The sequence below is a fragment of the Xenopus laevis genome, chromosome 3L (assembly GCF_017654675.1).
Source record: "Xenopus laevis strain J_2021 chromosome 3L, Xenopus_laevis_v10.1, whole genome shotgun sequence".
NCBI classification, from domain to species: domain Eukaryota; kingdom Metazoa; phylum Chordata; class Amphibia; order Anura; family Pipidae; genus Xenopus; species Xenopus laevis.
The window spans coordinates 124,307,735-124,334,062 of NC_054375.1; the positions used below are offsets into that span (position 1 = coordinate 124,307,735).

The 26,328-nt window shown below is 38.5% G+C and overlaps 1 protein-coding gene across 4 annotated transcripts; it reads left to right on the forward strand.

Annotated features, from left to right (window-relative positions):
• Positions 1–918: 918 nt before the first annotated feature.
• pias1.L (protein inhibitor of activated STAT 1 L homeolog) lies at positions 919–24,560 on the forward strand. 4 transcript variants are annotated; one of them, NM_001085692.1, is given in 14 exon segments: positions 919–957; positions 7,343–7,784; positions 12,835–12,919; positions 13,121–13,168; positions 14,062–14,152; positions 14,236–14,370; positions 15,295–15,400; positions 16,435–16,508; positions 17,742–17,902; positions 18,373–18,503; positions 18,794–18,977; positions 19,742–19,884; positions 20,084–20,121; positions 21,447–24,560. In NM_001085692.1, coding segments are annotated over 14 exon segments (1,950 nt in total). In that variant the 5' UTR covers positions 919–933; the 3' UTR covers positions 21,735–24,560.
• Positions 24,561–26,328: the final 1,768 nt, after the last annotated feature.

Below are 26,328 nucleotides of genomic sequence, written 5' to 3' on the forward strand. Positions count from 1 at the left end.
CATGCCCATAGTATAGTTTAGGTGCCATATGTTATCAAATGTAGGGGGGAAGGTGGGCACCCTAAAAAAAAATTCGATCTATTTCGGCCTATCACCCTTTAAAAAGTAAAAAAATGCCAGCGGAAAACGGGACTGGAAATTTTTCAACTTTTTTTTTTATCAAACTCCTATAAACACTATTGCACTTCGCCTGGTCTGACCTGGTGAAGTAAACTCTGGCGATAGAGCTATCGTTCAGGAAAAAAAAACTTAGTAAATTTGCGTAGTTTCGCCACTTCGCCAGGCGTAAGGGTGCGCAGTTGCACTAGTCTATCTACTTCGCTAGCGAATTTTCGCCAGGGACACTGTTAGTAAATTGGCGAAGTGGCAAAATGAAGTCACGCTGGCGAATTTTCGCTAGCGCTAGCCACTTTGCCCTTTAGTAAATTTGCCCCAAGGACTTCTGTACTGCAGCTCCTGCAGTGCCCCTACTACAAACTATTAGTTGGGGACTTATTTGGAGAATATATAGGGCTTAATAAATAATTATTGAATAAAATATGAGGATATGAGGGCTGTGTGTATGGATGCTGGGTTTTCATTTGGAGGGGTTGAACTTGATGGACTTTGTGTTTTCAACCCGACTTAAATATGTAACTATCAGTCCCTGCCTCAGTGGAATTTACAGGCTAAGATCCCTAGAGTTTTATCTGAAGTCCACATGCCTTTGGAAACGACTCATTTTGGAATGTCCCTATAGAGCGCTACTTGAGCCTAATACACTCATGAGCCTCCCCCATCCCACTTTGCTCAACCCCTAATTGCAGACCCTCTCCTGTACAGTTCGCAGTTCATTCCATTGGCGCCTTTATTCGAATCCTGCGTCGTGACGTCACGAGTCGCGTCCGAGCCACGTCGCGGCGGGTTCATTACGCCTGCGCGCAAAGCAGCAAGATGGCGGACAGTGCGGAACTGAAGGTAAAGCGCAGCTGGAATTGCGGGACCGGGATTCCGGTCTCCGCTATGTATTGACAATTGTGAGATCGGCTGTGTTGAAGCGAATGATCGAGGGAACTCGCAGAAGCGGCTCCCGGAGGTAGAGGGAGTTATGTTGTATGTGGAAGGCAGAGGGGGCCCTTGTTATTGTTGGTGTTGCCCGGGTGGAGGGGGCTGGTGTGGGCATGTTGGCTGCTGGGGGGCATGAGGGCGAGTGTCCTGATATACGCGCGGTGCGAGGGGAAAGTAATCAGTCGGGACACGGAGTACCGCTGTGTGAGTTCTCCCTGGGGATGAAGTGAGTGAGGAAGAAGATGCTGATAGTTGGTACTCAGTCTCATTATTGGGCGATGTGCTGCGACTCCTGTTGCTGTTGGAACAATCCATCACCCCTGACAACCGGCTGTCACTGGATTCTTTCAAGAAAGGAACTTTATTCACCGCGCGTGGAAGTTTTACTCCTTACTTTATTGGTTTATTCTGCTTCGCTCGGGGATTTGCTGAGCACAACCTACTTGTATCTCCCGATCCCCTGTCCGATCAGTCTAACGTGATGACGGCAGTGGGTACGAATGCTGCCGGAGTTGCCAAGCAACCGTTTAGGATACTAATAATGGATTCCCCTGTTGTTGTGCTTCTGTAACAATGTGGTGCTTCTGTAACAAGCGGCATTTGCATTCGGGATTCTAAATACAGAAATGTTTGGCTTGGTGTTCCCTTTAAAGTGTCACACGTGGACATGCTTGTTGTGAGAATGACATGATATATTGATATCCAGGCTGTGAGCTGCTTTTCCTTATACAATTGCTTGTGATGTGGGACTTGTTCTACGCCTTCTCATCCCCTGTCACCATGCTGAGGCATCCTCTATTGCCTGCTCCCCTCCCCCACTCGCCTTCCCCTCCCCCACCCTTCCTCTGCATGGCCCTGTCTCCCTCTCCAGACTTCATGTTTCTGTGCTGATAGTAAGTGATGGTAGTTTGTGTGCCTGGTGGGCTTGTATCCTCTCTAGATCTGATTGGGGGGTTTACTCCATGTTTACTCCATGTTTCCTCTTTATGCATCTGGCTACAGCTTGTCTTGAACTCTCTGCTGTTCCTCTTTTCTTAACTGCTATTCCTCTTTTATTAACAGGCAGCACGTGTTCTGTTTTTTATTCTAATAAACACAGACGTGCTATGCCATATATGCATTACATGCAAGCCTCTGTCTGTTGTTAAACTGCTACTCTCACTGCTGTTTGGGAATTGTGTCTGTCTAAGGCAAGTAGCTGTCATTTTAGGGACTGCTGTAAGTGCTATGCATTCGTATTATTGTACTATGGGAAGTGCTTGGGTGAAGCCTTTTGTGTTCTGTCCCGTTTACTTTGTAATTTTTATTTTTGGGAATTTTTAGATTGCAAACAATGTATCCGTCAGTAATTTTATGTTTGACGTGTGAGCCCTTTCTAGACTGCGTTGTTGCATGTAGAGTCACATAATGAGCCAATCGTTGGCCCTATGGGCTGACGACTAAACTGGGCAAGTATATGAGCTGCTTTTAAAGCCTAATAGGCGGTAGAAGGGCAAAGGGAAAGGTTTATTTATACAGAATGCAATTCAGTGGACTGTTGATTTGTTTTATTTGTGTTCATGGGGATCAGGGAGTAGAATACGAGGAGTTTAATTTATAGAGTTTGACGTTAACGCAAAAATATTACATTAAACTTGCATTAAAAATGCTATAGGCTGCCCTTTTAAATGTATGGGAAGCGTTATGCTCACTGCAGGCTCTTCTCTGCAATTGAGTCTGTCCTGTTTTTCTGTTAAATTGGTGAGCATTGTATTTGTATCCTGCCATTTGAGGATTCTTTGATATTTTGCCTGACCAAAGCAATCTGATCACACTTCATTAATCTCTATAAATGTGGATGATAAGCTTGCATAAAAGCGGGTAGGTCCTAATAGCAATTATGCCTCTAAAAAAACAACATGACTAATATATACCGGAGCTTATTAAAAATCAGACCTCTATATATAGATGAATATGTACAGGAGGCCTTGTGTATTATCCTAAGCCTTGTTAATGCCTTGTGCATAGTTGAGAAATGAGTTACAATGAGGAAATAAAGCATGGATCGACTGAGTAGTCTCTGTTGCTCTGCTTTGTAATTATATGTTGGTAGTAATTTTGCATGCCAATATGTTGATTCTATATTTATGACTGTACTGTATGTTCAGACATTATCAAATTATAAATAGCTTCCTCTACCTTTCCTATTAGGTGAACTGTAGTTGGTTGCTGATGAGAAATCTAAGTAAATTATACCAGATTAGTTTTAATCTCAATACACCTAAACCAGTTTTTTTACATAATTTCAGACATTATTTTTTTAATTATTCAGACTACGGAGAAATCCGGTAGATTTACAACCTTTTTCTGTGTACAGAGTAGTGTGTTGAATGCAAACCCACACTTAACACATTTAGGGGCAGATTTATCAAAGGTCGAGGTGAAGTTTCGAATTGAAAAACTTTGAATTTTGAGCTATTTTTTGTGTACTTCAAATAGGGAAATGTCCAACTTCAATTTGCTTTTGAAAAAACGTTGAAATTCGAAGGTCGAATTTTTTTTGAAGTACTGTCTCTTTAAAACTTCGACTTCGATCATTCGCCACCTAAAAGCTGCCGAAGTGTTGTTTTAGCCTATGGGGGACATCCTAGAACCTGTATGGAGGCAATTGGGGGAGTTTGGGAGATCAAAGGTCGAAGTTAAAAAAACTTCGAATCAAAGTACGATCGTACGTTTCGAAGAAGCCCAATTCGGCCCACTTAGACCCCAAAAAACTTCGACCTACATTCGGTTGGTCTTTTTGAATTCGAAGTTCAAAGTTTTTTTTTTTTTTTAACTTCGACCTTTGATAAATCTGCCCCTAAATATGCTCTATATTTATTGGAAGTTGGCCAATATGTAGTGGGGTCTCTAGTTATTTCATGAGGTGGATTGGTGGGAAATCTATTTGCCATAGTAAGGTTACTCTGATTAATGATAGAATTGGCAAATCCTTCAGTTACATGAAGATGATGTTGACTGTATGGCAAAAACTTTTCACCACTTGCGCCCCCCCCCCCCCCTTACATTTTCTGCTAGTGCTTATTTGGCTGAAGCAGAGTTTTAAAGTTGTGAAGGCAAAATGTTTATACACATTTAAGGATTTCATTTGTTGGAACCCAAGCTGTTTGTAATGGTCCTTTTGTATTTATCTTTAAAGGGGAACTAAATGCTTGGGGGGGGGGAAAAACATTAAATCTGCAGCATGGGTTCCCCTGAGCATTTTTTTCAGTTTAGTTACATTTTCTTTAACAAAATAAAACATTTATTGAATTGCATTGAGCTCTGGACTTCAGAAGTGGTCCAACCCCAGCAAAATATGTTTCTGCCTAGTGTTTTGATGGCAAAAGTATTTTTAACAGCAGAAATTTCAGTGAAGAAATACTGCTGGTAATCTTTTCTCTATTTATATGTGCTTTCCTGTTACCTTGATTGTGTATAATATATCATTTATTGGCATGTGCGTTTTGCTAGTTTTGTGTATACAAGTATTGCTGGCTACATATTTGAAACCTAATTCTGTAGCTTTCACTCCCACTCAGGAATGTGTATGTATTATCCTGCAAATTATCATGCAGTTTATGCTTTAAGTAATCATTGAATATGCTGTATGAAAAGAGCAAAAATTAAACACACACACATTTTTTTTATTTTTAAATTGGGCCAAATGGTTGCATCGCTACATAACTGAAAGGGGCAGATTTATTAAGGATTAAATAGTCAATTTTAATTAAATTTTTTTTGGTGTCAAAATTCACACATTCAAATTTTAATACCCCAATCCCAATGTAAATTTGAATGTGAGATTTATCACATGTTGATCATGGAAACGCTTCTAATTCGAATATTCGACACTTAAAACCTGCTGAGTTCATTTACAAGTCAATGACAGAGGTCTATTGAACCATTTGAATATGTTAATTGCCTTCCTAAATCGATCTTTTTTCAGAGGGAAAACCCAATACGAATTAGATTCAAGTTTTCGGATTGTGACTATTTGATCCAATATGAGACGTTTGATTTTTTTCTTAAATAACCTCCCATTCGAGTTGTGAGTATATTCAAATTTATTAGAATAAAAAATAAAATTCACATAAATTCGACTTTTGATAAATCTGCCCATAACTGTTTTGGTGGCTCACTGGGTAGCACTTCTGACATGCAGCTCTGATTTGGGCACTGTCTGCAAAGTGTTTTGAATGTTCTTTATTGCTTTTTCTCTGGGTACTCTGCTTTCCTCCCACAATAACATAAAAACAGGTAAATTACCTCCTGATGAAATTGATCTATTGTATCTATGTTTCTAATATAGTTAGTTAGCCAAAAATGTAATGTATAAAGACTGGATGTCTAACATAACAGAACACTACTTCCTGCTTTTCAACTCTGTTGGTTTTCACTGACTGTTTACCATGGTTACCAGGCAGTAGCCAATCAGAGACTTATAGGGGGGGGGCACATGGGTCATATCTGTTGCTTTTGAATCTGAGCTGAATGCTGAGGATCAATTGCAAACTCACTGAACAGTTATGTACCATGTGCCCCCCCCCCCTTCAAGTCACTGACTAGCTCAGAGTTATAGAGCTGAAAAGCAGGAAGTAGTGTTCTGGCTGTTATGTTACACATCCAGTCACTCCAGCCTTTATACATTACATTTTTGGCTAACTAACTATATTAGAAACATTTCTTGTTTTGCACAGCCTATCTATTTACACCATTTTTATTTTCACGCTGAACTATTTCTTTAAGGTTTCTCCTTGTGTAGGATATCTGTACTTCAACTGGAAAGTTAGGGCTTTCAACACTTTTTCCAGTTCAGTTATATTAACTAATGTAGCAAATTGTAACCGTTCAGATTCTGCACCTGGGTTACTGAGCTGCCAGACTCAAACTAGTGATGTGCAGGAATAAGAGCTCAACCCGGACCCACCCGCAACCGGAGGTGCGAGTTCGGCCTGAAACCGCCCGACCCGCGGATATTGGGCTGCCAGCACATCACTAACTGAAACCCCAAAGACAGGAATTTTAAACTTCAATTTTGAAACAGATGCTTTGTACACAGATTGTACAGGACTGACAACACTAATGTCTGATTCACAGAAACAGTCCAGGCTGTGATTAAGTTGCGAGAGATGTATATGCCTTTGCAAGCAATTAATCTAACAGTGATAACATTTCATGTGTGGGTAATATCTTTCTGGGCCATGCCAAAAACAAAATATGTTCAATTAAAATTTTCATTTCCAGAGAATTCCAGTCTCTGGATTCTGGCTGTTTTTAAAGCAGAATAGTGGATATAGTTCATTTTAAAGATTGTAGGTTATTACCCTTCATACGGCAGCCACATATTATGTGGTTCATGCTCTGATCTCACTACCACATGCACAGTAAGGTTGTTTTTGTCATGAGCCAGTCTGCCTGTATGTTTTTGGACTCGGGAAGGAAACATGCAAAGGCATATGATTATAGTATATGTGTCGGTTCTCTGCATGAAAATGCATTTTGAGCCGGAGAATCCTAGAATCATAGTACACTCAAGTTTACATTTTTTTCCCGTTATTTAGACAATAGAACACCTCGTGCCACACGCCTTAAAGGGATTTTGACTACCACATTGCATGATCCATGACCGTAAAAACTCCATTCACTGCCTGAACTTGCTTTTCTTTCATTTACTATGGCATTCCCCTTTTGAAAGTGCCAGTTTCTGCTATATGTATAATTTTTCTGGAAATGAAAATGGAATCTGAACCCTAATTTGCATATGCAAATTAGGGAAGGGACAAGTGGGGGAAAAACTTTTTTTTTTACTTGTTTTGTGATGTAATTTCCCTTTCTGCTCCTAATTAGCATATGGAAATTAGGATTCTGGCCAAAACAGTGTTTCCCTTGTAAATGCAAGAAAATTCCTTTGTAAAATTGCTGCATATACAGTGTTTTACATACAGCAATCTTTATTCTTCCAGATCAAAAACAATTTTTGTTCACTTTCTCACCCGGGTGAGGAGATTTCCTGCGGTGCCCTGTCTCTGTGCCCAAAAACCTTTAAATAAGTGTTAATATGATATAATGGTAAATACAGAAAATGTAGGTCACCAATCCAAAGAGCGTGCCATCTGTCCAAAGTTTTACATTTGCTCTGTCAATTCCACTTTCTGTTCAAAATATAAATTACAATTAACTATTCATAATTTTTATGCCTTGAAGTAATGTCAGTTGTTTGTTTTTCTTTATATCTAACAGTCAGTTGTTGTTTTTTTTCCTCTTCCTTTTATAGCAAATGGTTATGAGTCTTCGAGTATCTGAGCTGCAAGTGCTTTTGGGATACGCTGGGCGCAACAAACACGGTCGTAAACACGAACTGTTGACCAAAGCTCTTCACTTGCTTAAGACTGGGTGCAGCCCCGCTGTGCAAATGAAAATCAAGGAATTGTATCGGAGGCGGTTCCCTTTGAAAATTTTGACTCCTGCTGACTTCTCTTTGCCCAGTGTGCACTCAAGCTCTATGCCAGTCAACCTGTCACCATCCTCCATTCCTCAGCTCTCCTATGATGGTCATCCAGCTTCTTCTCCATTACTACCAGTCACTCTCCTCCCCAAACATGAACTGGATCTCCCACACCTCACATCAAATCTCCACCCTGTCCATCCGGATGTCAAACTTCAAAAACTTCCTTTCTATGACCTTCTGGATGAACTTATCAAACCCACAAGTTTAGGTAAGTTGATATTTTAGCTTTTTGCTAGTTATTATTTATATAAGATTTTTGTTACAGAATTGTATGTAGGCTGTCCATTCTGAAGCTCTGTTTAAAGGTGTATTTCACTTATAACTTTAATATGTCATACATTGCCCTATTGTTAGCAGCTCTTCAGTTAGACTTTATTTTGTATAGATTTTTTTAATTAACTGCCTTCCACTTAGATGAGGGTCAATGAAAACTTTTGCTCTGTGAGACTACAATTTACACATAAAAACCTTTTCTAAAAATGAGCACAATAAATAGGACTGTAATTATAATGTACTGCATTGGTAAAACCGTTGTGTTTGCTTCAGAAACACTACTATTGTTTATATAACTGCTGTGTAGCAATGGCGGAAATTGAAACAAGGCTATATGCACACAGGCAGATTTGGTGATATTAGTCACCCGACGTCAAATCTCCTCTTCTTCAGAGCGACTAATCTCCCCGAAAGGACTCCCCTGGCATTCGGAGTGATTCATTTTCCTCGTGAGGCAACTTCGGGTGACTTCGGAAAACGAAGCGCTACGAGTGCCACCCCGCAGGTGATTTACATTTTAGCCGACGGGGAGGCAGTTCAGGGAGATTAGTCGCCCCGAAAAAGAGGAGATTTGTCGCCGGGCTACTAATCGCCTGGAATCTGCCTGTGTGCCCTGACTCTTAAGCTTCAACTGGGTTGTTTAATTTGCCTTGATAAAATGCAATTTCTCAATTGTCCTGCTAATTAATCCTCTTTAGGCAGTTGCACATGGGGTGATTTTAGGCGTTTGTAACTTCATGGCCTGGTGCTCGTAATCACCCCTTCTTTCACAGCAATGGCAATCGCCTGAAAGTACCTTATGGTTACTTGAAAACACAGATTGACTAGCAATTAATTTTAAACTCTCATAAATTTGAAATTCGACCAATCAAAATTTATTATGAAATTCAAATTTTTTAAACTCTGACAAATTAAATCGAACCGAAGACTCATATCAAATCAAACACTTGTTCATGTAGTTTATGTATTGCTTTTAGCACAACGGGAGGAACCATACATATTCTTAATTTGATGCTGTAGACTTCGAAACTGTTAAAGCTTTTTAAAAAAAGAGATATATTAACATTCAGTATTTTCTTTTCTTTAATCTGATTGATGCTTCTCCTTAACTGCCATCAATTCAGTTAAAGCCCATTTTCTTCCTGCCCTCTGACTTCCTTCCTTGCTGGGTGTGGTAATTACTGACACTTTGGCTTTAGGTGGCCAAAGATGATCAGGCAGTTTTTGACCATACTGCCTAAACATTTGGGCACAAATAGCCAGTTGTGTGGCCATTCTGACTCTTAATATTTAGGCTATGGACACAGGCTGTTGTTAGCCTGTGTATTTTTGGTTTTTTGTTTGTTTGTTTTTTTGTTTTTTGTCAAAAATCAATTTTTTGTGTTAAAAAATAACTTTTATAATACTCATTTCTTTATACTGATTTGTTATACCCCAACCCTGGAAATAGCTTGAATCAGAAAATACACCATCTAAAACCTGTCTAGGTCAGTTGCAGAGGTCCCTTGAACTATTTGAAATTGTTAGAGGGTCTTGCCCAAAAACTCTATCAATTGATAAGTGATTTTATTAATCCTAATTTTCCGGTTGTTAACCCTAAACTTGCTGATTCACGTTTTTTTCTTAAATTATAAACCATTCGAGTTGAGTTCATTCGAGGTATAAAAAAACTCTAAAATTCGACCTTTGATAAATAACCCCCTTATTGGTATTGCTAATTCTCATTATTAATCTTTCTATTCAGGCCCTCTCCTATTCAAATAAATTCATGGTTGCTAGGGTAATTTGGACCCTAGCAACCAGTTTGCTGAAATTGCAAACTGAAGAGCTGCTGAATAAAAAAGCTGAATAACTCAAAAACCGCAAATAATGGAAAATTTAAAGTCAATTGCAAATTCTCTCAGAATATGAGAGAATTTGCCAAAGGCACAGGGACAAACAGAGAAATATATAGGGTAATATTGTTTAGTAAATGAACACCCTGTATGGTGCTTTATGAGGTTTACTAAGTACACCACATGTGTATTAAACCCCTTCCAAATACGTCACCACCAGAGAAGAGGAAATGGGCTTGACTTCCCTTAATATAATCCTCTTTTTTTGCAGTACTCCCAAACGTTTTCTTTTATAGCTTGCACATAGTATTATTATCCCGAAAATACATCTTCTCCTCTGGTGTTGGCTGTTGAGTGATATGCAGCAGCAATAGTGTAAAATAAGTTTTTATTCCTTATAAATAAGATTTTGGTGTACATGGTATCCATAACTAAAAGAAATCCTCCAAGCCACTCTTAAAGGCATTAACAGAATCAGCCATCACAACATCACCCGGCAGTGCATTCCACAACCTCACGTTCCTGACTGTGAAGAACCCCCTACGTTGCTTCAAATGAAAGTTCTTTTCTTTTAGTCTAAAGGGGTGGCCTCTGGTACGGTGATCCACTTTATGGGTAAAAAGGTCCCCTGCTATTTGTCTATAATGTCCTCTAATGTACTTGTTAAGTGTAATCATGTCCTCTTGCCAGCGCCTTTTTTCCAGAGAAAATAACCCCAACCTTAACGGTCTCCCCTCATAATCTAAGTCAGGGGTCCCCCAACCTTTTTTACCCGTGAGCCACATTCAAATGTAAAAAGAGTTGGGGAGCAACACAAGCAACACAAGTCCCTTGTGGTGCCAAATAAGGGCTACTATTGGCTATTTGGTAGCCTCTATGTGAACTGGCAGCCTACAGGAGACTCTATTTGGCACTATACTTAGTTTTTATGCAATTAAAACTTGCTTCCAATCCTGGAATTTAAAAATAAGCACTTGATTTGAGGACACTGGGAGCAACATCCAAGTGGTTGGAGAGCAACATGTTGCTCACAAGCTACTGGTTGGGGATCACTGATCTAAGTCTTCCATCCCACTAACCAGTTATGTTGCACGTCTCTGCACTCTCTCCAGCTCATTTATATCCCTCTTAAGGACTGGAGTCCAAAAATGCACTGTATACTCCAGATGAGGCCTTACCAGGGACCTTTAAAGGCATAATTATGTTTTCATCCCTTGAGTTAATGCCCTTTTTATGCAAAACAGAACTTTATTTGCTTTAGTAGCCACAGAATGACACTGCCCAGAATTAGACAACTTGTTATCTACAAAAAACCCCAAGATCCTTCTCATTTAAGAAAACTCCCAACACACTGCCATTTAGTGTATAACTTGCATTTATATTATTTTTGCCAAAGTGCATAACCTTGCATTTATCAACATTGAACCTCATTTTCCAGTTTGCTGCCCAGTTTTCCAATTTAGACAAATCATTCTGCAAAGTGGTAGCATCCTGCATGGAACCTATAGTTCTGCACAATTCAGTATCAGTAATGCCCACCTCCAGGTCATTAATAAACAAGTTGAAAAGCAAGGGACCTAGTACTGAGCCCTGTGGTACTCCACTAACAACACTGGTTCAATTAGAAAATGTTCCATTTACCACCACTCTTTGTAGTCTATCTTTTAGCCAGTTCTCTATCCAGGCACAAATACTCTGTTCCAGGCCAACATTCCTTAATTTAACCAGTAACCTTTTGTGTGGCACTGTATCAAATGCTTTAGCAAAGTCTAAGTAAATCACATTCACTGCCATCCCAGAATCGAGGTCCCTGCTTACCTTCTCATAAAAAGCAATTAAGTTAGTCTGGCAAACCCCAATCCAGCAAATCTGGCTCTATCAACAACTCCTTCTACCCGGTGGACCAGCAAGATGACTGGGAGGAAGCAATAGAGCATGTATACACTGGCCTAATCTCCCTGAAAGATAAACTAATACAGTATAAAATTATACTCCATTTATATGTAACCCCCACACGAATCCCTTTGGACTCCTGCCCCAGGTGTCGCCAACTGGCTGCAGATTTCTTCCATTTAATGTGGGAATGCCAACACATTTTGAACTTTTGGACACAAGTCGTAAACTATCTAGCAGATAACCTTGACTTCCCGAGGGTAATTACTCCAAATATTTGCCTTCTAGGGGTCTTAGAAGAGATAATTCCAGCCAAATATGCTTGAATTTGTTTCCGCATCCTACTCTCTCTCTTTGCAAAAAAAAAAAAAACTGTAGCCCTCCACTGGATGGGTAACCTCCCACCCTCTCTTAGAGCTTGGATACAATTGGTTAATAGTGTAGTACCTCTTTATAAACTCACCTACGAAGCTAGGGGAGCAACAACTAAATTCGATAAAATTTGGGGCTCATGGAATGACATTGACACGAATCCCCTGTAGTGAGTCTCAGTTGAGTCCACCCCTTCCTGCTTAGTCTGTGGAGGCTTAGCTCGCCTTAATATTCTTGAGGGGTTTAACCTAGCCCTTAAGCTATAACGTATAACTGTGTTTGGGAGTGTCCATCTCTACCTTTTAGTAACTTTATTGTATTATGCTTGGTGACAACTTGTGCCTTATATCCACTTTTTCGACCTTGTATGGATAAGTCTGCGTATTTACTTATCTGTTTGTATGTATGATTGATGTGTGTTAAAAAAGGAAATAAAACTTACCTTTAAAAAAATAAATAAAAAAGTTAGTCTGGCAAGATCTATTACGCATAAAACCATGCTGGCACAAACTCATAGCATTATGATTTGCTATGAAGTCCAGTATCTTATCCTTTATTAACCCTTCGAAAAGCTTTCCTACCACTGACGTCAGACTAACTGGCCTATAGTTTTGTGGCCGAGAACGCAATCCCTTTTTTGAATAGCGGCACCACATTAGGTATTCGCCAGTCTCTCGGCACTCTACCAGACCTCAAAGAATCCTAAAAAAACAGGTTTGGCAATCACAGAGCTAAGTTCACTAAGTACCCTGGGATGAATACCATCTGGCCCTGGACCTTTATTTATCTTAACATGTTCTATATATAATGGAAGCTGTCAGTATTGGAGAGAAAGTGGTTCATAAGGCTCATGTTCTAATAATAATATTCTTTTTGTCTTTGCAGCATCTGATAACAGTCAGCGCTTTCAAGAAACTTGCTTTGCATTTGCATTAACACCGCAACAAGTACAGCAGATAAGTAGCTCAATGTAAGTTGTTTTCACACTCTATATTGAATAACAAACTCTTGCACTAATAGCAGTGGATACTTTGTATTGTAGTTCATGTTTTGATATTTGTAGATAGTGAAAGGTTTCCTTTTTTTTTTTATTCGCTGGTACAACATTGAAGTTGAGCCACACAGGACTGTTATCTCTTATATTCATTCTTTTGTTTTTTCTTCTCTCCAGGGATATCTCTGGGACAAAATGTGACTTCACAGTACAAGTGCAGCTCAGGTATTTTTTGTGAAGAGTCTGTGTTTCCACTTTCCATTCTATGCCAATTTTTTGTAGTCCACTACTGTGTGGCAGCAGTCTTAGGTAGAAAAGCCAGGTATTCCATGCTATATTAAAGGGGAACTATCGCAAAAATGAAAATGTAATATTCGTTTCAGCATACTGAAATTTCTCTGAAATACTGACACTATCTAAATACAATTAGTTAAAAATGATGTACCGTTTCTGAAATAATCAAGTTTATCTTCTATCCCTCACTAAGCATCTGTTTCTCCTCATTCTGTCTTCAATTAGGAGTTAGGTGTCAGATGAATGATCCAATATATCTTCTAGGGGGCTCCTTTTGCCTGGAAGATGTATTCGAGCTCACGCTATTAAAATCACCAGACATCATGTCTCTCTACATGCAGAATTTCTGCAAAAGGCAGTTATTTTGTTAGAGGTTTTTACTGGAATCAGTTATTTGTGAGTGAGCTCTAATACATCTGGTAGGAAAGGGAGCCCCCCCCCTCCTTTAAGATATATTGGTTCATTAATCTGACTGCTGCATGAAGACAGAATGAAGAGAAACAGATGATGAGAGAGTAATAGTGAAGATAAACTTTATTATTTCAGAAACCATGCAGAATTTTTAATTGATTGTATTTAGAAAGTTTCTTGCTTCAATACATGGAAGCTTATATTAAATTTTCATTTTCACAATAGTTCCCCTTTAATATTATCCACATCATATTAACATTATAGTAACATTTACATTATAACCACAAAGCTTTCTCTTAGCCCATGAAAAGGATGTCTGTTGTTCTCTTTTTAATTTGGTGGGTTAGTCATGGTGTATCAATGTTACTACTCTGTTGCCTGAGCCTTAGGGTAAACTCTTCTTTATTTTTTAGGTTCTGTCTCTCTGAGACTAGCTGCCCCCAAGAAGATCATTTTCCACCCAACCTGTGTGTAAAGGTGAATGGAAAACCATGTAACCTTCCAGTAAGTAATTCAGTTTGCATTTCCTTTCGTTGTCTTGTCCTTTTCCAAGACAAAGACTTATATTGCTGTTCTCTTGTTTACAGGGGTATCTTCCACCAACTAAAAATGGGGTTGAACCAAAGCGACCTAGTCGACCAATCAATATTACCTCACTTGTACGACTTTCCACAACTGTTCCAAACACAATTGTGGTGTCATGGACTGCAGAAATTGCAAGGGTAAGACTTCTTCAACAACATATAATAACAAATAAATAGAATGTAATAGCTGTGTTTTGGACAAGTCAGGCACTGATTTACTAACCAGACACCCCTAGGCCTGCTGCACCTCCATCCCCTTTCTTTCCTCTGCTTGTGCGCATCTTACCGGTCCTGCACTAGAGACATGCAGAAGATTTTCAAAGTGCTCCAATGCTCATATCTAATTTGGATGCAGCTGGGCGGTATGAATCAATCCAAATGAAATGCTCCGTGACCTCTGTCAAAGATAAATATTCTCACCAAATATAATATGATTTCATAAGAGAAAGCAGTGACCTGTTCAATTTTACATATGTATTGATATTCTAACACTATACTTATTTACATGTGCTACTTTTAATTGGAGGTTTAAGAGCAAACATAAATCTGTTAACTGTTTTCATTTTATACACGGGGAGGCCCATTTATCAAAGGTCGAGTTTCATATGAATTTTTTTTTAATTTGAAAAAACTCACAATTCGACTGGGAGGTTTTTTTTTTTTTTTTTTTTTTTTAAAAATTAGAATGACTAATATTCGATCGAATGCTTCCGACCTGAAAATTCTAATCGTATTCGATTCATACAAAATACAGTTTTTCTCTGAAAGAAAAAACTTGAATGTCAGGAAGGCTATTAACATCTCCAAATGTCTTAGCGGACCTCTGCCATTGAATTGTTCATGAACTCAGCAGGTTTAGGTGGCGAATTTTCAAATTAAGACTGTTTCCATGGTTGAGTTTTGATAAATATCACATTAGAATTTACATTGAATAGGGGGATTAAAATTCAAATGTGAGAATTTTGAAACTCAAAAATTTTATTTGCTATTTGACCCTTGATAACTCTGCCCCCACAGTGTTGTGTAACTTTCTGTCACTTACTGAATTTTTTCCATGTTTAGCATTTTTCTTTGGCTGTTTATCTGGTGAAGCAACTTTCATCGGCCATCTTGCTCCAGAGACTGCGAGCAAAAGGAATCCGCAACCCTGATCATTCCAGGGCACTAAGTAAGACATAACCTTTTGTCTTTGTTTCTGGTCTTCATATTTTCCTCATTGTTCCCTGATATATTATTAAATGGAATGTCATCTAGGTTCTTCCCTTTACTGTTCAATTTTCTGCAGTCCTGTGACTAGGAAATAATACTAAAAAGAACATTTTTATTAATGTACATTAAAGCTTCCTCAAACCATATTCATACCCTTCAGAGAGGCTTGGGAACAATATATTGTTTACTTCCCAAAAATACCAAACTACTAAAGGCATTCTACAAAAACAATGTTGCGACAGGTAGCCCTTATAAATATTTAATACAGGGATTTTTTTTCTCCTCTGCTACAGAGTAAGGCATCAGCCCAGCTGCTTGGTCAGTGAGGCCATGCTCACACTTGGAGCAATGGTTTTTGTGACTCAAATTTACAGGAACATCAGCCATGAATTTTATTTTGCTGGAAGTATCTTTCTTGAGTGGTGACAGAATGTTTTCAGTATTACAAGGCCACTCTGCCATACAGTTGACTTGCTAGTGGTTACCATAATGCCAGGCAAGAGGCTTGACTATTGATCTTTGTCCGTAGCCTAACCCAGACAGATGTGTTAGCATCAAGTTTAAATACCAAGGATCCTTAAATTTATGCTAGGTGAAGCGTTTACTGAACCAAGGGGCACAAGACTCTCGTAAATACAAAGTGTACAAAATTCTACCTCCTTGCATCCTACCCAAGGTTTTATAAATAAAGCTACAACTAAAAAGAACACATTGCCAGACAATATTATCTTGACCATAATGACTTTATACTGTCTGAAATGACACCCGATGTGAGGTCCAAATTAATGGTCTAAAAATGAAGCATTAATAGAATATATTAAGGCTTCAAAAACGTTTATAACCCCTTATTATGATATCTCAAGCCCCCTGGTTCCTTGTACAAGTTTTGTTTTCTGTTGATCATCGTGGTTAAACTTTTTTGCCCAAAATCAAATTACCTGTATAATTGCTCCAGAGATTTTGTTTAACATGATTTATTTTTATTTTCCTTAGTTAAAGAGAAGCTCACAGCTGATCCAGACAGTGAAATTGCCACAACCAGTTTACGTGTCTCCCTCCTGTGTCCGGTAAAAGCCTCTGTTTGATTACTTTCCCTAAACCAGGAGTGCCCGTACTTTACTAATACTAAATATAATATTGATTTATGAGAGAATTTATATTCCTATATTTAACAAACAACCATTTCTTTTGTAACCTCAACATGATAAATATGTGAATGAAAAAGATGAATAGTAGGGTGATTTAGACAAGCTGTTTGTTGGCAGTGTCTTGAGATCTACTGATTACCAGCTAAAGGTCTACTGGTAGATCCACATCCATCTTTTGGGCACCCTTGCCCTAAACAATATGAAATTGTTTATTGTAAGAAATTGCCTGTTGTGACCAGCAGTGTTCGCTGCATCCTTATGTTCTAACACTTCTGTAAATCATTTCTGCTCTGCAATGCACAAAACAAAAACTGTGGTACCATGTTAGCCAGTAGCAAAAATGACAAATAAGAAAACAAACAGATACAAAAAGTATTGTAGAAATTACCTATATTGGCTAACAATAAAAATACATTGCAAACTTTCAGCGCACCAAGGCCCCTTCGTCAGGCAAAATACTAATGAAAGCTAGAAAGGCACAGCATATATACTGTTAGTGAAAGGTATTCATGGGCAAGAAATTAGGAAGTTACAGATAGATAGAGATCAATTGTAGAGATAATATAATGAATTATGGTGGGTTGTAAATAGCCCAGGGGTCTGGATTCAGTCCGGTCACATAGTGTGACATGAAACCTGACCCTAAATTAAGGCCCTGTCTTAATCTTTTAAATAACTCCATACATTTGAATTCATGAATCTTCCTTTCCCGTTCAGGTCTTAATTCTAAAAGGGAAATTTAAAACTGAACACACTATGTGACCGGACTGAATCCAGACTCCTGGACTATTTACAACCCACCCTAATTTATTGTATTATCTCTACAATTGATCTGTAACTTCCTAATTTATTGCCTATGAATACCTTTCACTGATCTAACAGTATAAATGCTGTGCCTTTCTAGCTTTCATTCGTATTTTGCCTGACGAAGGGGCCTCGGTGCTCCGAAAGCTTGTATTTTTATTGTTAGCCAATATAGGTATCACTTTTACAATACATTTTGTATTTGTTTGTTTTTTTTTATTTATTTCTGCTCTGCAATGAAACATAGTCCATAAAAATATATCTTTATATATTTGTATTTCTGTTTTAATGATTAACGGAAAACCTACATGTCAAAGAAAATTACATGTCACTGCTTTTCCGTTACAGCTTGGCAAGATGCGACTGACCATCCCCTGCAGGTCTCTTACATGCTCACACCTTCAGTGCTTTGATGCCACACTCTACATTCAGATGAATGAGAAGAAGCCCACTTGGGTGTGTCCTGTTTGTGACAAGAAAGCTCCATATGAGCATTTAATCATAGATGGGTAAGTGCAAGCTGGAGAAACTGCAATCAGGTGCAGTAATGTTATGGCAACACTAGTGGTCTCTCTGCTATCTAGATGTCTTCTATTAGTAGATTAAAGTTGTAAATAAAATCATAACTTGAGAGGTAAAATTGATTTAAGGTGGAGTATAAGTCGCTATTTGAGTGCAGGTTTTCCTAAATGCACCCAGTGATGTAACTAGAGTCCTGCATGCCATGGTGCATGGTTTGCAACGAGGCCACCCTCTGGACGGCACCCCTCTACCGGTTTGCATGTGCAGCTTTACAAATATATTCCTCCTTACCTTCATCCCGCCCCTTTAGTACTGCAGTGTCTTCTAAGGGTGTGCGGGCCTGAGTTTAATTATACCCACTGCATCCCAAGTAATTACACTTCAGTGTTACAATGTTCTTCTCAGAGACATCACATCTTCTTAGTATCTGTATCTTGAGTTTGTTTTTGTTTTTTAGTCTCTTTATGGAGATATTGAAGTGCTGCACAGACTGTGATGAAATACAGTTTAAGGAAGATGGATCCTGGTCACCAATGCGATCAAAGAAGGAAGTACAGGAGGTCACAACATCTTATAATGGAGTAGACAGTAAGTTTACTATGTAGTAAATGACTGCTCCTATTCTTCATTGTGAATATTTTAGTTTGTTAGTTACCACCCATTGGAAGTAAAATACAAAGTAATTGAAGGCGTGAACTAGTCTGGAATGTGGTATTTATGTCCTGGCCATTTGTATCATAGTTTCAGAAGTTTTCAGATTTGGTGTATTAACCATATATACTGCTGGCTTTGAAGATGTATGCTTTCTGCCATTTTGGAGCACAGAACTAATAGTAACTGAAGATGCTACCTTCTAACAACGGTATTTATTATTGCAGATGGCTGCATCAGCAGCTCAGTTGAGCACCAGGTGCCCTCGAACCATCACTCCTCCAACAAAAACAAGAAGGTGGAAGTAATAGACCTGACGATAGACAGCTCTTCAGATGAGGAGGAAGAAGAACCCTGTCCCAAGAGGAGTTGCCCATCCATTACTCCTGCATCCCCTCTCAGCAATAAAAGGTAAGAACATAATGTTTTATAGATCTCTTACATGTTTTACATCTTCTAAATTATGTAGGACTTCACCATTAATATATATATATATAGATATATATAGATATATAGATATATAGATATATAGATATATAGATATATAGATATATAGATATATAGATATATAGATATATAGATATATAGATATATAGATATATAGATATATAGATATATAGATATATATATATATATATATATATATATATATATATATATATATATATATAATATAATATAATATAATATAATATAATTTTTTTATTTTGCACAGTCTATCTATTTACCCAGTTTTTATTTTTATACTGAAAAATTCCTTTAACCCCCCCAAATGGTTAACTAGCCGGAGTTTTATCTGGCGTGTCTGTATTAGTCTGGGATGTATAATGACCATATACTACCTAGAGAAATTTTTAGGTCCCCTTTTAATACCTTTAATTCCATAATCTGAAAGTACTTTGTATATATGAAAATCAGCGTATGAATGCTGTCCTGGGCACCTGTGGATCCAGTCATCGCCTTGGGTGCCAAACAGCCTGGTTTGTGTAAGTTGGAAAATATTACCACCTGGTGACAGTATCATACATGTGTAAAATCAGTGTGTGGCCAGGTTAAATCTGCCAAAACTATTTTGCATCCACTATTGTAAAGCTATAAAGTTTGGGGTTTTTTTTAGGTTGCCTTTCTAGCTTCACAGACTCCTTTGTAATATATTATTTTTCAATCTATTGCAGTATGTTGAATCTGCAGCACCAGGCTTCTCCGATCTCTCGAACTCCTAGCCTGCCACCTGTTGACTCCACATACATCAATGCACCTTTACTTCAGGACTATCGGCATCCCTTCCACATGGCACACATGCCTTATGACTTACAAGGTATAGATGACTTACAAGATATAGTGCTGCAATAGACTCGTTTGTTCTGTCTCCAGAGACCATGGTCATTTAATGTCAGTAGTTATCTGCATAGAATTTGCTTAATTAAAATCTTGGGTATTCTTGCCCCCTCTTCTTTTGCCTCTAATTTTATTCCCCTATTCTAAGACCTTACAATGTACAATGTTCTCTTTTCTAGGCTTGGATTTCTTTCCTTTCCTGTCTGGAGAAAACCAGGTGAGATGCTTTGTCTTTATGCTGTGTTATCGTAATCTACATGTAGCCCTGCTGCAGAATTTAGAGTAGGTAGTTTCCTTTAAAAGGAGTTCTTTATCCTTAAAGGGGAACTATAGTGAAAATTTAATATTCCCTTCAGCATACTGAAATAAGAAACTTTCTAAATACAATCACTTAAAAATTCTGTACTGTTTTTGATAATCAAGTTTGTCTTCACTATTCCTCTCTCAGCATCTGTTTCTCCTCATTCTGTCTTCGTGCAGCAGTTGGGTGTCAGATATTCATTGACAGATCCAATATATATTAAAGGGGGGCTCCTTTTGCCTAGAAGATGTATTAGAGCTCACTCTATTAAAATCATCAGAAATCCTGTCTCTTTACATGCAGAATTTTTACAAAAGGCAATTATTTTGTTAGACTTTGTTTGTACTGGAATCCGTTATTTGAGTGAGCTCTAATACATCTGCTAGGAAAGGGAGCCCTCCCTATAAGATATATTGGATCTAACTGTCAATGAATATCTGACACCCAACTGCTGCATGAAGCATTTTCATGCAGCAGTTGGGTGTTTTCATTTTCGCGATAGTTCCCCTTTAAATGAACTTTTAGTGCAGTGAAGACGGCACATTGAAAGTATGTTGCAATTGGTCTTCATAATTAGTCTATAAAATACCAAAAGTTTGTTTATAGGTAAACATCTGATTTAAAGGAACACTCCCTTCATAGTTGAATATTTTCCCACTTGTTTCTAGGAAGGTGTGGCTAGCTTAGGTTGCAGTTCCATATTTTCCCATGTTTTATCAGTTTATACAAAAAAAATTCTATAAAACTATGCACAGTTAATACTTAGTACTAAGCACCAACCTGCATATGCATTTGAGATTTGAGAGGGCTATATCACATTACTAATTAAACTGGTTTGCTGTAGACCACTTGAAGCTGACAGGCATTTGGGGCCATGCTTTCTTCAACAGTTTCATTTTAATTGGTGCAACAATCTTGTGTTTCTGGTTCTGTTCTCATGCAGCTTTACTGAAAAAGCAGGGGACACTTCTGGCCCTCCTGCGGCTGCAGACCTGATGTGGGGTTTCCTGTGCTTACCTGCAATAACTTTCAGAAATAGCTGTCATTGTAATAAGAGCTGCTAATTGAGAAACATAGTTTTTTTTTTAACAAAGGATTTAAATCTGTTTAATTCAGCTTGGACATGGACATTGTATCTCGTATTACAGCTAAATCTGTTTGTATTTTAGCCACAGTGTTTATGCAGTTACATTATGGTTCAGTATTCACTATTGTTGCTAATTGTTCTTCTTTTCCTCCAGCATTACAACACATCACTGTTGGCGGCGGCTGCTGCTGCAGCATCAGAAGAGCCAGATTTGCTTCATTCTTCCCGTTTCTTCCCCTACACCTCTTCCCAGCTTTTCTTGGACCAGTTAAACGCAAGTGCAAGCTCTTCTTTGCCAGCAACTAATGGGAGTAACAGTGGCAGTAACAGCAGTTTGGTATCGTCGAACAGCCTTCGTGAGTCCCACAATGCCCCCAGCCGTGGGCCAGCAGACAGCTCCTCACTTTATGGCATCATACCAGATGTTATCTCCTTGGACTGATTGACAGATGCAGGACCCCTACCACCTGATTTCTTTATTTTATTATTTTTTTTAAGGGAAATGCTAAAAATACAAAAAAAGCTAAAGACATGTACAGAGAACAGAACTATATTTTCAGTTTTAATTTTGTATATAAACGGAAGACTATACTCATCTGATAAAACTGAAACCTGGCCCCGCCTCTTACTCACTCTCCCCCCTCTCCATTTTTAATTTTTCAACCTAATCCCAGAGATTGACTCTTGTTCTAGAGATTTCTCTGACTTTTTTTTTTGTTTTTATTTTATTTTTTTAAATACTAAAGCTCCCCAGCATTGCTCATCCCACTGCACTCTACAGCAGCCACCATATTGGTATGGCCTGAGCTGCCTCTACCACTTCTAGAAATCCAAACTCAAGGATTGTTAAGTGAAAACCGGCTCATTAAAATCTGCACTTCTTTATGGCAATCCAGGTGAGCTCTGGGGCACCACAGATACTTTGACATTGGCTTCTCCTTTAACCCAACAATGACTGAGTTTGGAGCTCAAAAATACTTCGCTGCCAAATGGACATTTAAGAATAAAGCACTTCAGTCTGCAATCAGCACTAAATAAATGTCAGATTGTATCTGTTAATTTGGCCTGGGCTGAACTAAAAGTGGATTTCATTCATTGGTACCCTGACACAGACACTTGAGTGACAATAAGATGGTTGTCCCCTTCCTGTTTGGTGCCATCTTTCTCCTCTGTCTTTTGCTGTCCAATCTAGGAGAGATTTTAGTTCCAGCTACACCTCCTAAAGTCCTTTCAGCATTTAGCAAGCTAGCAGTTTGGTGCCAATCAAACCTCCCTTTCAGGCATTGTTACTCTTTCTTTGAAAGTTGACAAAATGTCAATGTTATTTAAAACGCCATCATGTCTGTCTAGCTATTTGTGCTTGCTCTGTGCCTCAAGGGAGACATGAACGCACTCCAGTGTGTAATGCTTCTGTGCATCCCTACTGCAATGAAAATAATTATTTATTCACCTCTGAATATGCATTGGATAAACACAGAGTGCAATGACGGCATCATTGCTTTTTAAAAAAAAATGATCTAGCAGTCCTAATGCCAGTTCTTTTCATTGAAATATTGCATAGGGCCTATTTTCACATGATGTTCATTATTCCCTCACAAGAGAGTAGAGGTATAATTAAAAGACACTTTAAGCAAGATGCATAGTGTGGCCAAAGGGTGTGTTAATCTACAGTAAAGGAGAGGATGTCATCATTATGTCAGGATCTGTAATAGTAACCCCCCCCCCTCCCACAAAAACCTCAGCTTTGCATGTGGGAGTTGGGATTAACTGGGTCAGGGTTAATATATTTCCCCCCTTACAGACATTCCTGAGAATTAAAGGGAAATGTTTCTATGAAAGGTTTAGACCAGTGATCCCCACCCTGTGGCTTGTGAGCAACACGTTCTCCCAGTGGCCTCAAAGAAGATGCTTATTTTTGAATTCCTGGCTTGGAGGCACCTTTGGTTGCATAAAACCATGTGTACTACTAAATTGAGCCTCCTGTAGGCTGTGAGCTGCAATCACAGACCATATGTGGCACTACCAGGAAATGTTTGCATGCTTGTGTTGCTCTCAAATTTTTTTTAAATTTGAAAGTGGCTCACTGGTTCAAATGGTTGGGGACCCCTGGTTTAGACCTATGGCACTTAGGGTTTCATTTGGTTTACACACTGGAAAGTTTCCATGCAGCTATTGTCTGGTCTGTGCCGTTTTATACTACGGAAGAGGGAAGGGTCCATTTTGGGCACTTTTTCTATGGAAAAATTCCAGAAATCTGATCCCCATGTGTATTAGAGACCTTAGGTTCTATTTGGGTGAACTTAGAACATCAGATAGAAGGTTATTGCATACTGTGTCCACATACCTGCTCTTCATATGTGCGTGTGCACCTGACCCCATCAGTCCAAAAAGCTCTGTGAGGCTACAATTTGTTTTTACTGCTCAACAAAAGTATCTTTCTATTCAGGCCCTTCCCTATGCATATTCCAGGCTCTCATTCACACCACTGCTTGGTTGCTAGGGTAAGTTGCACCCTAGAAACCAGATAGCTACTGTAACACCAAATTGGAGAGCTGCTAATCAAAAACCTAAATAATTTAATAGCCACCTGCAGACTGTCTAATTTTCACTATTTCATACTAAAGTTAATAGGAAGATGAGTACCTTGTTAAGACCTAGCATCAAATAGCAGTTCAATTCAGAGGCTCATAGTTGCAGGACAAATATGCTATGAAAATTAACTCCAAAATAAATTTTAGGGTGGGCACGGACTGAGGATGTGCTAGGACTGTTGTGCTTTTACCAGTCAGAATGAAAAATATCCAAATTATCCATATCCTTGTGCCAGATAGCTCCTGGGTCAGGGTTGTGGGTATCATGGCAGAGAGTGCAGTGGGATGGTTTACATGCTGTCTAGCTCAACTAGAAGGATTGTGCGTGACTTCATTTATTACTTTAAGCTAAGTTTGCCAGTGTTGGGGACAAGGGTGCTGCTTATTCATTAGGCCCATAAGCAGCCGAGTGGGCAGGAGTTGATGTAAATATTACAAATCAGATCTTATTGCTGGTTTCTGTGGACTGAATTTGTAACTCATTGCCTTAACAATGTTTCCATATGGCATGCCAGACCAGCTGAAAGGCTTTTAAACCTGTATAGTAGGCCAATGTCAGTTTGTATAAAGTATCAAGTGAAAATATTTATTACTTGCATTGGACAGAAATTGTTTACCTATTGAATGTTATCTGTTTCTGTAGAAGTCTTTAGATGTAATAAAAAAGCATTCTAATGTCTTGTCACTTTAGCTTGTATGGTGCAGTGGATCGGCTCCATGGTACAGTCCTCTGCTGCATCTGCTCTTTATTTACAGCTCCAGAATGATGAGTCCCCAGCCAGCAGGCACATGGAGCACAAGGCAAGACTAAAAGATTAAAGAGACACACACACACTAATATACCGGGAGCTTTAGCCACCATTAAATGGGTGCTTCACCTTCTTTTAGAAGGTTATAGAATGGCTAATTTTGAGCAACTTCTCAATTGGCTTTCTTTTTTTCATGAATTTCAAATTATTTGCTTTCTTCTTCTGACTTTCTAGCTTTCAAATGGGGGTCACTGAACCCCATCTGAAACAAATGCTCTGTAAGCACATTTGTTATTGCTACTTTGTTTTGCTCATCTTTCTATTCAGGCCTCTCCTATTCAGATTTAATACATAGTTGCTTTGGTAATTTAGACTGCTGAAATTGCAAAATGGAGAGCTGGTGAATAAAAAGCGAAATAACGCAAAAACCACAAATAATAACAAATGAAAACCGACTGCAAATTGTCTCAGAATATCCCTTTCTACATCATACTAAAGGTTAATTTAAAGGTGAACAACCCCCTTTACTTGTTGCCCACAGAACTCCTGATAGGCTCATCCCATTGTCATTCATGCCCCATCATCTTTCTGGTAGGTGACCACTGAATGCAGCTTTAAATAGTTTAATGGTAGCCTTATGGTGCAACTCCTTGTCCCAGCAATCAAATGGACAGATTTCATAAAAGGGGTCTTCTTTCCACCTCTACATTTTAATTTATCTCTATTTAAAAGATGCCTCAGGGGCAGATTTACTTATGGTCAAATATCGAGGGTTAATTAACCCTCGATATTCGACTGCCGAATGTAAATCTTTCGACTTCGATTATCTAAGTTGAAGGATTAACCGCAAATAGTTCAATCGAATGAAAAATCGTTCGATTCGAAGGATTTTAATCCATCGATCAAACTATTTTCCTTCGATCCCAAATTGCATAGAAAGCCTATGGCAACCTTCCCCATAGGCTAACATTGATGCTCGGTAGGTTTTAGGTGGCAAAGTTTTTTTTTAAAGAGACAGTACTTCGATTATTGAATGGTCGAATATTTGAACCATTTTTAGTTCGAGTCGTGGTCGAAATAGACAAAAAATTCATTAGAAATTCCAATTTTTTTTTTTATTCTATTCCTTCTCTCGAGCTAAGTAAATGGGTCCCTCAGAGTTTTTCTTGAATTGCACAAGATTCCCATAGACTTTAAAGTGGAGATTAACTTTTAGTATGTTCTAGAAGGGCTAATTCTAAGCAACTTCTATTGCCCTTCATTTTTTTTTATAATTTTTGAATTATTTTGAGCCTCCTTATGACTCTTTCCAGCTTTCAAATAGGGGTCACTGACCCAATCCAGCTGCTGAATAAAAAGCGAAATAACCGAAAATCCAAAATAAAAACCTTTAAAAATAAATAACCCAAAACCCACAAATGAAAACAAAATGAAAACCAATTGCAATTATCTCCGAATATCACTCTCTATGTAATACTAAAGTATAAACAACCCCTTTAAAGGAACGGCAACTAGATAGTCAACAATTCTAGAGTTCTAGAAAGATTCCCATTCACAGGCTATTGTGCCCCTTTTTTTTTCCAAAAAGAATTAAACGTTTTCTGCTCTTCTCAATCTGCCTCAATTTTCCTAGAACAAAGAGCATTTTTGTCTCAACATTTGATGAATCAGCCCTATAGTGTAGAATCGGATTTAT